This window comes from Curcuma longa, chromosome 11, assembly GCF_044706935.1.
Source record: "Curcuma longa cultivar G26 ecotype Majalengka, Jawa Barat chromosome 11, ITB_CL_G26_1.1, whole genome shotgun sequence".
Lineage (NCBI taxonomy): Eukaryota > Viridiplantae > Streptophyta > Magnoliopsida > Zingiberales > Zingiberaceae > Curcuma > Curcuma longa.
The window spans coordinates 27,062,638-27,077,994 of NC_133871.1; the positions used below are offsets into that span (position 1 = coordinate 27,062,638).

Below are 15,357 nucleotides of genomic sequence, written 5' to 3' on the forward strand. Positions count from 1 at the left end.
CAAAATCAGACGGAACAATGGCACAAGCGCACGGCGACGAAGCCGCGAAACGGCAATGAGGCCGGGAACTGACAGAAACGCAGCCGCAAACTTACGGAGACGAGGCGGCGATTGCGAAGGAATTGAACTCACGGCCTCGCGACGAAATCGGTTTTCTTTCTATTTTTTCTCTTTTTCCTTTTCCAGCTGCCTGTCCAATCCGATCGATCAGACTTTTGTCATTTAGTCACAGCCTCGTCGGCTTTATTTGCCGTCCCCTCTCGTCATCCTTCTTCACACACACACTCGCCGTTCCTTCATCACCCTTCTCCACCGTGCGTCTTTCTGTTCTTTTCGTGATGCAAAGGTAAATTTTTGCTCCGACTACGTATTCAGCCAACTTGGTTCTCTTCGTGGCCGTACGTGAATTTGCTGCGTCCCCGCGAACTCGTGGCGACGCCGCGAGTTTGCAGCAGTCTCGCCGCAGCGTCGCCGAGAGTTCACGGTCTAACCGTGGCGTAACCGTAAGTTCACGGCCTCACCGCGTCGTCTCCGGGAGTTCACGACCTGGTCACCGTGGCTTCTCCGCGAGTTCATGGCCTTGCTCGGCGTCACCGCGAGTTCACAGCCACGCGCTGCTTCATTGTGAGTTCGCCGTCTTGCCATGGCTCCACGACCTGTGAAGAGGTAAATCGAGAAACTGAAACTGCTGTTATCCGATTCAGACGACGCCCACGTCCGAACGCACCAGTTTACCCGCATTTTGTAGCAATTCTTGTTTTACTTGGTTTAATGGCTTTACTAATGATCATGGGCATCATCTACGAGGTGTGCAAAAGGAAGATTACCCGTGGCAACGTTGAAGAGGAAAATGGAGAAGAAAGCCATGCATGATTAGTTATGTTTTTTTTTTCTTCTGCAGTTGGATGATCGATGTATTTATATTTATGTTTTACTAGTATATTTAATGTTTAATTTTAGTTGATTATGTGTTTGTTTATATCAATTTTACTTTGTTTTTTGTTTTTACAATAACATTAATATTTAATAAGTTAAACTAATTTTTACTAACTTTCAATCATTAAGAATAATATTAAAATAATATTAATATTACGATATAGCCATGAAACAACACTTTCAGTGCAGTGCAAACAAAAGCTTGACCCTTCTAACATGTACACCAACTTCAAGGTCAAGATGCTGATGCCATTAAAGAAAGCCAATGGACAGTATTATAGAATTAATGTAGTTGAAGTGTATTGGTCAGTGCACAATCTAGCTATATTTTTCCAAATAAGCTAGTGAATTCAATCAAAACAACCATCCAGCAAATAATTTACTCATCCTTCTCATCTTCCTTTAATGTTCTTCTCACAATTAACTGATTGCAGGGAGAATTCAAGTAAGTTCCAGAAATGCTTGGCATAGTGAATTAACTAAGAAACTGCCAAATGAGAAGCTGTCTACAATTACTGCTCACTTATTATTGAGCTAGTATATCAGCAACACTCCACATGCATATGCCTATATATATATATATATATCTCATGGAGGGACTACATTGAGCTTTTTAAGAGGTCAAGATTAATTGTGACTACCAAAATTAAAGCCTTCACGTAACCCCATCTTCAATTCTTTTTCAGTGGAGAAGTTGGAATTGGCAGTAGCTTCTCAGAACAGGCCAGAAGCCAATAGATGGACTCTCTATGGGAACTTTTTTTGTTCTTTCAAAAAGATCTCCCTTTTTTTTCAACCGTCTAGTCAAAATTTAATTTTGACCGTGGATGATTATTTAAAGGTCATTATCAGTAGCCAAGATTAAATTATAACTGAATTAATTACTAGTTTAATTCAATTCCAATGATTTTAATTCCAAGGACACACAAACCATAACAATTTATTGAAGTATTAACACGTTCCCTCCCTGTCCATATTCTTTATCATCCCTGAGTGAGCGACGACATTTTGTAGCAGTAAGGAAACCTTATTCTCCAATCTTTAGTGGTCTATTTGACATTAATTAATTTCAGTAATCACAGCATGTAGAGGTGAGTTCTTTTCTCTTTTTCATGGACTTTGGAAGAATTATGAGGATGGGGTAATCGTGTCTCAGAGTACCTAACCTTGTTGAAATCCTTATATTAACTTATCGCTCTTTTGTTTGTATCGCTCAAATTTACGTGTTCTACTTGTTTCATTGGGCATGCCCATCACACTAGAGGATTTCATATATAGCAATTTGTGTAGGTCATTTATAGATTATAATGTACTTGCATGCTAATTAGGTGTTACTAATTTTATGCCATTATTATCATACATGCTGACCCTATATATATATCCATGCAGTTTTTTTTTGTCGTCTACTTGAGGTATTTTATGCTATGTCTGTGGGCCAATACAATAGGTTTGCACATGGACATTGGACACAACGTGCATTGATGGACTTTCTTGTGGATGTAGATGTGGATGTTCATACAGGATGTTGATTATATTTGTGGTCTTACGCCTATTGGTTACCTCTCACTTGTCATATAATAGTCACATTGGTGAGTGTGATGTGTTGCTAACTTTGGCTGGGATGCATGTGCTGAAGCATGCATGAGGACACTTTGCAGACTCTTTGGGAATTTCAGGCTTCTAAGACTTATTAGTTGGGGTTTTAGTATATCATGTTTCTTTGTGTTTCTTTTACTTCACTTGCTTGTTTGTGCTTCTTTTAATTTATTGCTAGTGATATTGTAAACTTTGTGATTGACTATGAAACTTGGATTTTCTCTGGTTTCTTTTTACGGCTTGCTTAATTTTTGAAAATGGAAGTTATAAAAATAATCAGTTTGAAATTCGTCAGTTCTTTTTTGTGGTATAGTTGATTTTGACCTAGTAGGTGTCAAAGAATTTGCCGGTTGGTGATCAAGTGTGTCATTCCATGCTTATGACCATTAGTGATAAATATACACACCTCTTCCTAGGACTGATATAGATAATGGAAAGCATTCTAATTGCTCTATTGAAGCTCAAAATGATTGCCAGTTTCAGCAAGCAGCCATTCTTGCTGTTGAAAATGTAAATTCTTTTGGTTCCTCTATTCTTGCAATATCATTTCTATTGGACTTATTTGGGAATTTGAAAATGTATGGCAGAGGAGGTGGCAAAACTGGAAAAAGGGCAGTTGAGCAAAGTTATTCAACTGTCTTCTCTGTGCTCACACTGCAGCTTGGAAGTTGCCATGGGCATGCTGGTCTGGGCCAACTCGAACCCTTGCGGTAATTTTCGCCCCCAGAAGCTCATTTTACTTAATATATGTTTGATCAAGGCACTGACCCTTGATATTGTTTATATTACTTTGGAGACTGTTGCTATTAGCATTTTAGTCATTGAGATGGGCAAGGTAGAATTTCTGTTATATACATTCTATAACTGTCAATTCTATATGAAGACTTGAAGAAAAACTCTTTTTATTCTGCATATATTGGCTAGAGATGGAGAAAACAAGGACAAAGAGAAGTTGATTGATTTGATTCAGCAGGTTGTTTCATGTACCTCCATGAAAATTAAAGGCCTAAAGAGGTAGTCTGTCATAAATATTTTGTAAGTTTTATGCAGGTGTTCTTAAACTTCATTACAGTCTAGTATGAGTAGAATTAGTGTTTCCAACATATGTTTATCTTCATATCTAATATTATACTTGTCCAACATATTTACTATAGAAAATCTGGGTGAACCATAGAAGTGACTACTATATATATAATGTCTAAGAGTGAATATATCACCCACAATTGTCTTTGATCTGTACTGTTATGCTGTCCAGCACATTGAAATAGACTGCGACCTAAACCCCTAAATACGCACAAAACCACCAGAATTGCTAGCTACTATATTTGTGTGTGATAAGTGCATGAGGATGTGCACCCAAGAAAAAGCTAAAGGTGAGCATTGCAATCAAATGTGATGCAAATTAAAGGGTAGCTATGTGCTGCTACTGCATGTTTTAAATAATTTCTTTAAAATAATTTAAAATACCAAATATGAATTTTTAACCAAATCAATACCAAATATGAATTTTTAAAATAATTTATTTAATTGATAAGGGCATGGATTAAGAGTTTTTAAACATGGGGTGGAACCGCCACCTTAGCGGCCCCCTGGTCCCGGCCCTATAAGTGTCCAGAGGGAGTAAATCACGGACGGCCATTTTGGTCTTTTTCTAATATCACCAACCATTTTGGCCTTTTTCTCATCATAATAGACTGCGGCCTATTATAGAAAGCTTGGATTGAAATTGACTCATTTAGGTATGTTAATAAATTTTAATCGAAACTCATTCATATGTGTTTTCAAATTTTAACATAGACAATATTAGGATAATGTAAAGAAGTTATTGTTGTTGTTTTATATTAAATTAGAAGTGTCTTATAAGTTCAGATTGATATTATATCAAAAGTAAAAAAGATTGAATTTTTTAAACAATTGTTATAAATTGATAGGATTATGAATCACTAAATTTTATAAAAGATGAAATTCGCCACTCTAGCAGTCTTCCACGACTGCCCCACACCATTGGGAGGGAGTCAAGCAGGAAATAGAAGATAGCCCCCATGTGGGAGGGGTATTTCCATGATTTTGTATGGATTTGACGCTTGTTTAATTTTGCAAATCTACCACGTGGTGACCAACTCGGCTATGTCCTAGAGCAGCTATGAATCACCAAAGATGAATACCAAAGTGGTGATCATGTTTGACAAATAAGCACAAACGTAGTAATGCTTTAAAGAAATTGATATATTTTTTTTAAAGAAATCAATATCAAAGTGATAATTTTTAATGAATTCAAATCAGTACTACAATGATGATGTTTTGACGAAATTAGTATAGTGATGTTTTATTCTTTAACCAAAATAATACTAAAGTAATTTTTTATTTTTTTTATTAATTTTTTTTCTTTTATAATTAGTTATTAAAAAAGATTAAAATAATTTTTACTTTATTAACGTTCTTTAATTTTACAATTTTTATAAACATTTTTTAAATTTATATATTTTTAATTTTTTATCAAAACTCTAAATTTTTAAAAAATGAATAAAATTAAAAAATTATCATGATTTTAATAACGTAATTTTAAAATCATCAATGATTTTTTTATAAAACTCCTTAATAAAATAAGTCACTTTTATTTTTTCCTTGATTTAGTTCGGTTCAATTCACTTTGGTTGGATTTAATTAAAGAAAATTAATTTTTTAATTTTAATTTAGAATCGAAAGGTCTGAAAGGTATTTTTTTTTTTAATTAAGTGTGTTTTTTTATAAATAAATTACACACCTTTTAAAAATTCTAGAACTTTGAATGTATCCTTTGGTAAAACGTCACGGACAATAATAAAAAATAATCCGCTCATAGATTTAAATAGGGTCAATATTAGGGGGATTTAAATAGATGTAAATGTTCAGTTAAGTTCTCGAAATTTGTGCAATGGACATCATATGAGTGTTTGGATTTAAATGGTGAATGTACATATGGGGTTGGGGTAATCAAAAAAGGTTGGCAAAAGGGACCGGAGTCAAGTCATTAACATTATACACAAGGCGCGCCTTTTAAAAATTCTATAACTTTGAATATGTCCTTTGGTAAAATGTCGTGCTAAAATCATAAAAAACAATATAATTCACACAGAGATTTTTAAATCAATCCATCTATTATTTTTTTATTCTTTCTCCTTTTCACGATGCTTCGAAGTAAACAGGGTCAATATTAGTCAAGTGATTAATATTACAGCTAGACAAGGTGCGTCTTTCAAAATTCAATAATTTGAATGTGTTCTTTGGTAAAATGCCTCGGATAAAATAATAAAAAAAATCCGCACATAGATTTTTAATCAATCCGTCTATCATTTTAAAATTCTTTCTCTTTTTCACAACCTTCTGAGTAAACAAGGTCAATATTAGTCAAGTTATTAATATTATACACAAGGTGCCGGAATAAATATAATTAGTTAATACAAGCAACCAAAGTTCAATTTTCACACGGGATATATTTACGACAGTTGAATTACTTAATTATAATGTTGGATCACTACGTCAGGAGCCACTATATTTCTTGAATTTACTTAAGTAGGCCGGATGTGGAGTTGGAAAGTCCATCTTAAATTAGTCAACTAGTAAAAATTGAATATCCTATTATAAAAAAAATAATATAATTAATTAATATGATCGAATATGAAATAAATCAATTAATATATAACCAATGATTGTATAGAGAATTTTATCCTTGCAACTATGTTTAAGGCATCCACATTAATGGATTTACTTAATAGGCAGAATATATATGGAGTTGGAAAGTCCATCTTGAGATTAGTCAACTAGTAAAAATTGAATATCCTATTACAAAAAAATAATATAATTCATTAATATGATTGAATATGAAATAAATCTATTAATATATAACCAATGATTGTATAGAGAATTTTATCCTTGCAACTATGTTTAAGGCATCCACATTAATGGATTTACTTAAAATAGGCAGAATATGGAGTTGGAAAGTCCATCTTGAGATTAGTCAACTAGTAAAAATTGAATACCCTGTTACAAAAAATATATATATAATTAATTAATATGATTGAATATGAAATAAATATATTAATATATATAACCAATGATTGTATAGAGAATTTTATCCTTGCAACTATGTTTAAGGCATCGATATTATATATATATATATAGAGAGAGAGAGAGGTGATATATTGCACATCAACCCGTGAACACATAGTCATGATTTTTTATTTTTCAAGTTTTACTTCTTTTAACTTAAACATTAAATTCTAAATCCTAAACGTAACTCTAAACCCTAAAAAAAATTTAAAATAATAATTTAACACTAAGTGCTCATGGGTCAAAGGGTATTTACGGATTAGTGTGTATATATATATATATACTAATACAATTAGTATTATATAAGCTATTATTAGTAATCAATCAATCAATTAATGAGATGATACATAGAATTATTTTGTGTATAGTTGTATTTACAAAAATATCTGTTATATATATTTAATATTAAAAATATACAAGTCTCATATTTAGTACAATATTAACTGTCATTTATTTTTGGCTTAATTTAGAATTCTTATAATATAAATAGATATGCACATGAGAAGGAAGAGCAAAGTCGTTTCATCATGGCATCATCAGTATGGCTGATTTGCTTCTCATTGCTCTTCTCTCTTTTGTTTTGTTCGATCGAAGGAAGAAACATTCCCTTAACTGAGGAAGAAGACTTGGAGTTGGAGAAAGAACTCCAAAGCCTCAACAAACCCCCGGTCAAAACCCTAAAAGTATATTTCAGTCCTATCATCACTTTGATAATATTCTATTTGCCATATTAATTGATGATAGTTTTGTATGTTTACTGTAGTCTTTCACTGGGGATCTTTTTGACTGCATCGATATGTACAAACAACCTGCATTCGATCATCCTGCTCTGAAAAATCATAAGCTACAGGTATTTAATTATATACATGATTTTTTAAACTAGCCAACAAATATATTTACTTTATATATATCTATGTACGTGTGTGTTTGCAGATACGACCAAGTTTTGAAACGAAGAACAATGTGACTATGGATGAAAATTTTAAATCACTTTTAGATCCAGGTTTCAACGACACTTGTCCTCCAGGAACTGTTATCATCAGGCGAACTCGAAAAGAAGATCTAATGATGGCGAAAGAACTACCCAAATACTTCAGGAGCTATGGCTCTAGATATCATGTTCTTGATTCTTCCGGCCAGAATTACGTAAGTACCAAAAACTCACAAATATCATCACAAATTAATTAAGGTAGAGTTTCAGCAGTTAATTCCTTAATTAATTAAATTGAATGATAAATCCTGTTGAATTTAATTTGTGAGTGCAGTATGCGATAGTCCAGAGTCAGAAAAGTCGTTTCCATGGCTTTCAAGCAAAGCTCACTACATGGGCACTCCCAAATGTGGGGCCAAATCAAGGCTCTGCAAATCAAGTATGGATGTACGGAGACATCGATGGTCCTGATGGAAGCCTGAATGTTATTCAAACCGGATGGCACGTAAGTTGCCCTGATATATATATATATATATATATACATTCATATTTAATTTCTCATGTAATTCCTTTTTCTTATTATTAATTTCAGGTTCTTCCCAGGCTATATAACGATACGTTTACTCGTTTTTTCACTTATTTTACAGTAAGTATATATATACTCTAAAAACAACTAATTAAACTACCTTTTTAATTTTAAGTGTTTAAGTACCTCACATATATAATATGCATGATAATGTATATATATATTCAGATCGACGATTACAAGACGGGCTGCATGAACTTAAATTGCAAAGGGTTCATACAAGTTTCAGCAACGCATGGACCTGGATTTTCCTTCACCGGTACTGACCTTTCTACGTACGGAGGCACACAAGCATACTTCGACTTTCAAATACTAAAGGTATAGTACGTACGTAGTTGTTTAATTATATATATGATTGTATATACTGATCACCTGAATGATTGTACATGCATATATATATGAATTGAATGGATATATATATCATGCATGCAGGATCCTAAGCTTGGTAACTGGTGGTTGTCAATGGGTGGTATAAATCTTGGATATTGGCCGAAGGAGGTTTTACCTAATTTAGAGACATCGACAGCGTTAGACTTTGGAGGTGCAGTGTATACGCCCAACAATGAGGCGTCTCCTCCCATGGGGAATGGTCATTTTCCCCAAGAAGGGATTGGTAAAGCCTGCTATTTTATGCAAACACAGTTCATAGGGGAGGACCAGCGACCTTTCACTCCGGGCCCGCACTGGGGGTATCCGGACAAGAATGCAGATGGCAGATATTATCGAATTTCAGCAGCCCCTGTATACCGTGGTTTTTGGAATGTGGCTTATGGTGGACCGGGTGGGTTGCTTCCTCAGTAGTGATTGTGCCCATCATTGATATATATAACTATAAATCATGATCTCTGCATGGAATAAGAAATTAAGGTGTTGTTTATGACTTGGTCTATCATTTATACTAATTGTAATGCATTTTTCATGGATAATTTTAATTTGTATCTCCATTTTGACTAACAATTTTCAATAGAATAATTTCACTAGAAAATAATTAAGAATATATATCATCTACAAATATATAGGAATTATAAAAAAAATGACCGAGTCAGCAGATGTCTATGCCAAGTCATTCGAACTTTTATCACCGCTAGTGTTACATGATAAATATAATAAAAAAAGTATTTGATAATATCAAAATTATCAAAATTTTAAATATAAAATGTGAGCTAAGTTATATATCCCTACGGCAGGGGCACACAGGTAAAAATCCCATATATATATATAGAAGCTGTCTACAATTACTGCTAACTTATTATTAGAGGCAGAATATCAGCAACACTCCTTGAGACTCCACATCAGCCTATATTGCCCAACAACCTATATTTTTATTAATTTACTAGGGTATATATTCTCTCGTTATGTTTTTAGCAGCTTTATATTTTGGCCATGCACAGAAGCAATAATTATTCTGTCAAAGTATAGTATACGTACGTTGTGTGTATATATGATCATCATAGAGAAGTTTCTGTCAATTACTTCTCTATTATATTATTAATAAAATGCCCCACACATGAAGAACAAATTGCATTCAATTCATTCTTTTTCATATATAATTAAGATATATAGTGGTAAAAATAGGACTGGTCCTAGTTATATATCATATTGTTCATGTGCATCGATCGGCCATGAAGCTAAATCTAGTGCAAAATTGAATTGCTCAGTTGAACATTATAGGTAGGGGTAGCTGAACTGATTTTGTCTTCTGTCTATTCTAATCAACAAATAAAACAATAGGATTTACGTACATAAACTATTTTTTAAATGTTAATTTATAACTATTATTCAAAGTTTAGTTAATTACACACCCTATAAAATGATTATAATATTATTTTATATTTATGTTGATGTACTATATATCAATTTATAACTACATAAATTGTCACCCATGATCTATCATATGAATAATAAAATCTAGCTTGGGATGTATAGCAATATAACTCCTTGAAATTCAAGTCTAAAATGCAAATATCATATTTGCTCTGGATGGAAGATATGATTAAGAGAATAAACTCAATAATTGTAATTTATATCTTGGATTGAAAATATAGATTGGATGAGAAACAGATTTAATGTTGACTATATCTAAATATAATTGTGACATATTGATAATTTTTAAAAAATATAGGTAAAATTAGCGATCGAATATTAAATCGGTCGCCATATTTAGCGACTGAATTCAAATTCGATCGCTAAACTAGCGACCGATTTTTTTGTTTCAGTCTTTATATTAAAAATCAAATTCCAAATTGGACAGCCAAAATTAGCGACCAAATTAGGTTTCGGTTACTAATTAGCGACCGAATTATATTCCGGTCGCTAATTTTAACGACCGAATTATATTTCGGTCGCTAATTTTAGCGACCGAAGTATGTTTCGGTCAGTAAAATTAGCGATCGAAACCTAATTCGATCGCTAAAATTAGCGACTGAATTACAGTTCGGTCGCTAATTAGCGACCGAAACCTAATTCGGTCGCTAAATCAGTTTATGATAAATTTTTTTATAATTTTTTTTATCGATCGCTAATCGATCGCGTTTAATCGGATTTAGCGACCGATTAGCGACCGAAATCAATCTCTAATTACTACTATTTTTTGTAGTATGAATTACTAGCCAGCCTCGTCGCCACGGCTTCATCATCGTGCATTCTTTTTTTTTTTACCATCATCATTGTTCCGCCTAATTTTGAACGGATAAAGTAATAAGAAAAAAATAATCATTTTAAATTTATCTGTTTATTATTTTCTAATAAATAATAAAAAATAATTATTTGATCTACGATTTATTAATTGTTAAAGAGAAAAAAATTAAAAGGATATCCATAATTTATAAAATTGTACATGCACATTTATTTTTTAATTAAAATCAAATAAGCATTCTATTTAATGAACCGTCTAAAATATCTTTATTTTATATCTGATGCAAAATTTTATGTCTCTGAACCGAGTTTAAGTTCTAAATCGGATTTAAAGATTTGATCCACAATCGATTATAATATGTGATAGTAGTTATCTATTAATTTCTATATATTATAGTAATTATTTATTAATAAAAATGTGATTCCGCATCCTAATTATCTCCAAAAGATATATTTTCTAATTTCTATTGTATTCAAGTATGAAATTTTATCACAGTGCTACATTTTGAACATCAATGCCACCACGATATTTATTTTAAAAATCAACATCACCATGATATTATATTTTAAAAATTAGCATCATACCTATTTTCAAAATCAACACTACATGCATACTTTAATTTCTTATTCAATAAAGAGATCATGATTTATAATTATATGAATGATAGACACAATCAACAGAAGTCTGATTTGGTATCATTCATCAATGATTTATAATTATATCAATGATAGTAACAATCAGTAGTAAGATTGTGATTCTCGACAGTTTTTTCAATGTTATCCTTCTTAAAGTCTCAGATCAAGCATAGATGGAGGTCGATGGCTATCCAAGTAGTCTGATTCAGATGCTTAAGAATTATCGATATTTCTTCATGTTCCTCAGTCAGTCGAGTTTGAGGGATATTCGTGGACAAGTTGAATCTCCACTCTTTTGGTTCTTCAATTTTTTGTGAGTCGACTAAGACCACTTCTACATAGTATTTTCTTGATGCAGTTTGGTCTCCCATGACTTTCCCCACTTGATCGTTCACAGGGAACTTAATCTTTTAGTAATAAGTGGAGACCACAACTTGAAATGAACTCAAGTCAGTCTCCTTAGAATGACATTATAACTAGATGGGACATCAACCACTATGAAAATAGTGGTCCGAGTTTGCTTCAAGGATTCCTCTCCCAAGGACAACAGGAGACTGATATGTCCTATTGACTCCATCTCGTACCCTATGAATCTGAACAATGCAGTGCAGACAAGCCATAGCTCTTGATGGTCTATTTGCATTTAGTCAAAGGCCTGTTTAAATAGTACATTTACTAAGCTCCTAGTGCCGATGAAAACTCATGCCACTTTATAGTTAGCTATGCCAACTCATATTACTAGTGCATCTTCATGGGGAGTGGTGACCCCGTCGAGATCTTGAGGGCCGAAATTGATTGAGGGGTCCGTCTTAGCTTGAGATTTATCACTGATCCCATAGATCTTGAGCTTTCGGCAATGAGTCTTCTAGGCTCAGTTTGAATCTCCATCTGTCAAACCGCCCAAGATCATATTGATGTCTCCTCAGTACGAAAGATTTCCCCTAATCTCAAGGACTAACCTCTCGTTGATGTTGAGGCGGCTCCCAAGACCGAGACCTCTTTATCGGGGATGTGTTTCTCCATCGATGGACTTGGTGATTTGAATTGTTAGCCCGAGTGTATCTAACAGGTGATTGCCAAGTTGGTCTCAGAGGTGACCTATGGGCGGGTCAATCATATGATGGAGTTCTCTAGCATATTGTCGACATGCGCAAGTGGAATGCCCAAAAGAACTATGAAAAGAACAATATCGATGCAACTGCCCGTGATCCGCCCAATTGAATACAAGATCAGAGGTCAAGATCGCTTCCACTTCTTGCACCGTTCTCACCCCTATCAATATTGGGACATATTGGGGATGAATGAACGAATCTTTGTGTTAAATGGGCAATGGTCGAGCCTTGCATTCCAGTCAAGCCAATGTTGGGGTTGGTATCACAACCTCCTTCTTTCTTGCGATTTGAACTTCTTTCACGTTGATTTACTTCGTTGCTCGGTCCAAAAGGTTATCGAAAGTAATCAGGAGAAGGGATTGGAAGAGGTCACCCTTCTGTAGGCCTTGAGAAAAAACGTTTATGAGTACCTCAGAGGTGGCCGAGGGGACATCCATGCCCACTTTATTAAACTATTATATATATTTTCTCAGACTTTCTTTGGGTGTCTGTTTTAAGGCAAACAGATTGAGAGACGTTTTGCAATACTGCTTACCGCTAGCAAAGTGATGTAGGAATGCGATCTTGAAGTCAACAAAGGTCTAGATGGATGAGGGGTGATAGTCAGTCGAACCACCATTGAGAAAGGCTGGAGATAGTTGTTAGAAAGACTCTACACTTAACGCCCTCTGTATATCAGTGTAATAGAGCAACGTGATCGAATTGACTCACGTGAGCTTCAGGGTCAATTGATCCGTTATATTCCCCAAGCTAGGCGCTTAAAAATTGCAAGGTAGTTCATCATCCAAATGTGGTCGAGAAAGGTGTGACCGATACTTGCTTCTCAACAACACATAAAGGTTCTTTACCTTTACATTGGTTTGGCCGAGGGGTCTCATCACCTGTCATTGACCATACGAGTATTCCTCGAGTGGGATTGCGACTCTGCTCTGCGGCCTGTCGAAATCAGGGAGTGGGCCAACCAGAATCATCAGCTTTAGATGAGGAATGTGTGGTACTTCGATTGAGGCGTTGGGCCTCTTCTTAGGAGTAGGATTCGCCAGAGGAGAACTTTATAACATTTGTTGTGTTGTTTAATCAAACAATTATATTTGAAACTCTTCTCTAGTCTGGTCATAATCTCATCACGAACTACATCTCTCACAAAGGTGGTACCCTCGATAAGTCTTCAAATTCTACCATCTCAACGTCTCAGTGGAGGCGGATTTCCCACAGATGACGTTAACTTATTTCTGTCTAAAATTGTGGTTTGGTGAGTCAGCGGAAGACAACTACCAAAGGGAGTGAGATTGAAAACTTTGGTGACTAAGAGGATGTTGAGCTGATGATGATGAGGACACTGGGAATATCTACAACACTCCAGCAGAGACTAGAATGGCTGAGGCGTGGCCACTCGAATACCCAAGTTAGGGTTAGTTGAGGTATGAAGAATAGGAAAATAAGAAGAAGGAGGAGAAATTTAGTGGAGCTAATGTGAGAAAGTGTGGACCTGCTTGATCGGGTTTATTTTCTCTAGGGTTTATATAACCATTAGAAGGACATCTCCACATCGGATATGTTGCTTTCCTTCCTCCTTGTATGAGCCAGTGGGGAAGTAGATCTGACAATTATTATTAGTCTCTCCCTTCACTGGTTGCCATGTGTTTGGTGGGAGGCATCATGGGAGACCATGTCTGACAACTACGTAGTCGCTCCTCTATCCATATGATGCCAAGTGTTCTTGGAATATTCACAATCATTATTCATCCCAAGGGTGACCGAGCTAAGGAAGTCAGGTGATCATGTTAAGGAAATCAGATGGTCGAGCCAAGGGAGTGAAGTGATCGAGTTCTTTGGAATCGAGGAGTTTGATTCCTATGTAGTTATAAATTGATAGTACATCAACATAAATATAAAATAATATAATAATTTTATATATAGGTTGTGAAATTAACTAAACTTTGAATAATAGTTATAAATTAACATTTTAAAAAATAATTTATATACGTAAATCCTATTGTTTTATGTATTAGGACATATATGGAATCACTTGTTGATTAGAATATATGGAAGACCAAATCAGTTCAGCTACCCCTATCCATAATTAATGTTCAACTGAGCAATATAATTCAATTATGCACTAGATTTAATTAGCTTCATGGTCGATCCACATGACAACAAATCAAGCTAGCTAGCTTTAGTAAAAATATTTGATGAACAACATAATATATAACAAGGACCAGTCCTATTTTTACCACTATATATATATCTTAATTATATGTGAAAAAGAATGAATTGAATGCAATTTGTTCTTCATGTGTGTGGCATTTTATTAATAATAGAGAAGTAATTGACAGAAACTTCTCTATGACATATATATATATATATATATATGCACATACGTAACAGAATAACTATTGCTCATGTGCATGGCGGCCAAAATATATATAAAGCTGCTAATTAAAAACATAACAAGAGCATATATACCCTAGCTGGCAAATATAGGTTGCTGCGCGGATGGGCAATATAGGTTGATGTGGAGTCTCAACGGAGTGTCGCCTCTAATAATAAGTTAGCAGTAATTGTAGACATCTTCTTATTTGGCAGTTTCTTAGTTAATTCAGTATGCCAAGCACCTTGGAACTTACTTGAATTCTCCTTGCAATCAATTAATTGTGAGAAAGAAATTAAAGGAAGATGAGAAGCTAGGATGAAGTAAATTATTTGCTGGATGGTTGTTTTGATTGAATTCACTTATTTGGAAAAATATAGATTGTGCATGCTGACCAATACACTTCAACTACAATATTCTAATTTCTACATCAGTACTGTCCATTGGCTTTTTTTAATGGCATCAG

General features: G+C 34.2%; 1 protein-coding gene across 1 annotated transcript; it reads left to right on the forward strand.

Annotated features, from left to right (window-relative positions):
• The first annotated feature begins 2,072 nt into the window (after positions 1-2,072).
• On the forward strand, positions 2,073-8,939 carry LOC141837487 (protein neprosin-like). Its single transcript, XM_074724874.1, has 9 exons — positions 2,073-2,077; positions 2,949-3,110; positions 3,193-3,367; positions 7,385-7,471; positions 7,555-7,767; positions 7,887-8,057; positions 8,145-8,198; positions 8,307-8,456; positions 8,571-8,939. The coding sequence occupies exons 1-9, from the start codon at positions 2,073-2,075 to the stop codon at positions 8,937-8,939; spliced, it is 1,386 nt and encodes a 461-aa protein (XP_074580975.1).
• The last annotated feature ends 6,418 nt before the right edge of the window (positions 8,940-15,357 follow it).

What these genes read in the sequence shown, in the direction of transcription:
- LOC141837487 (XM_074724874.1), top strand. An exon ending in ATTCTTCCGGCCAGAATTAC is followed by an intron (nt 7,768 to 7,886) that starts GTAAGTACCAAA and finishes TTGTGAGTGCAG; the next exon opens with TATGCGATAGTCCAGAGTCA. An exon ending in GTTTTTTCACTTATTTTACA is followed by an intron (nt 8,199 to 8,306) that starts GTAAGTATATAT and finishes ATATATATTCAG; the next exon opens with ATCGACGATTACAAGACGGG.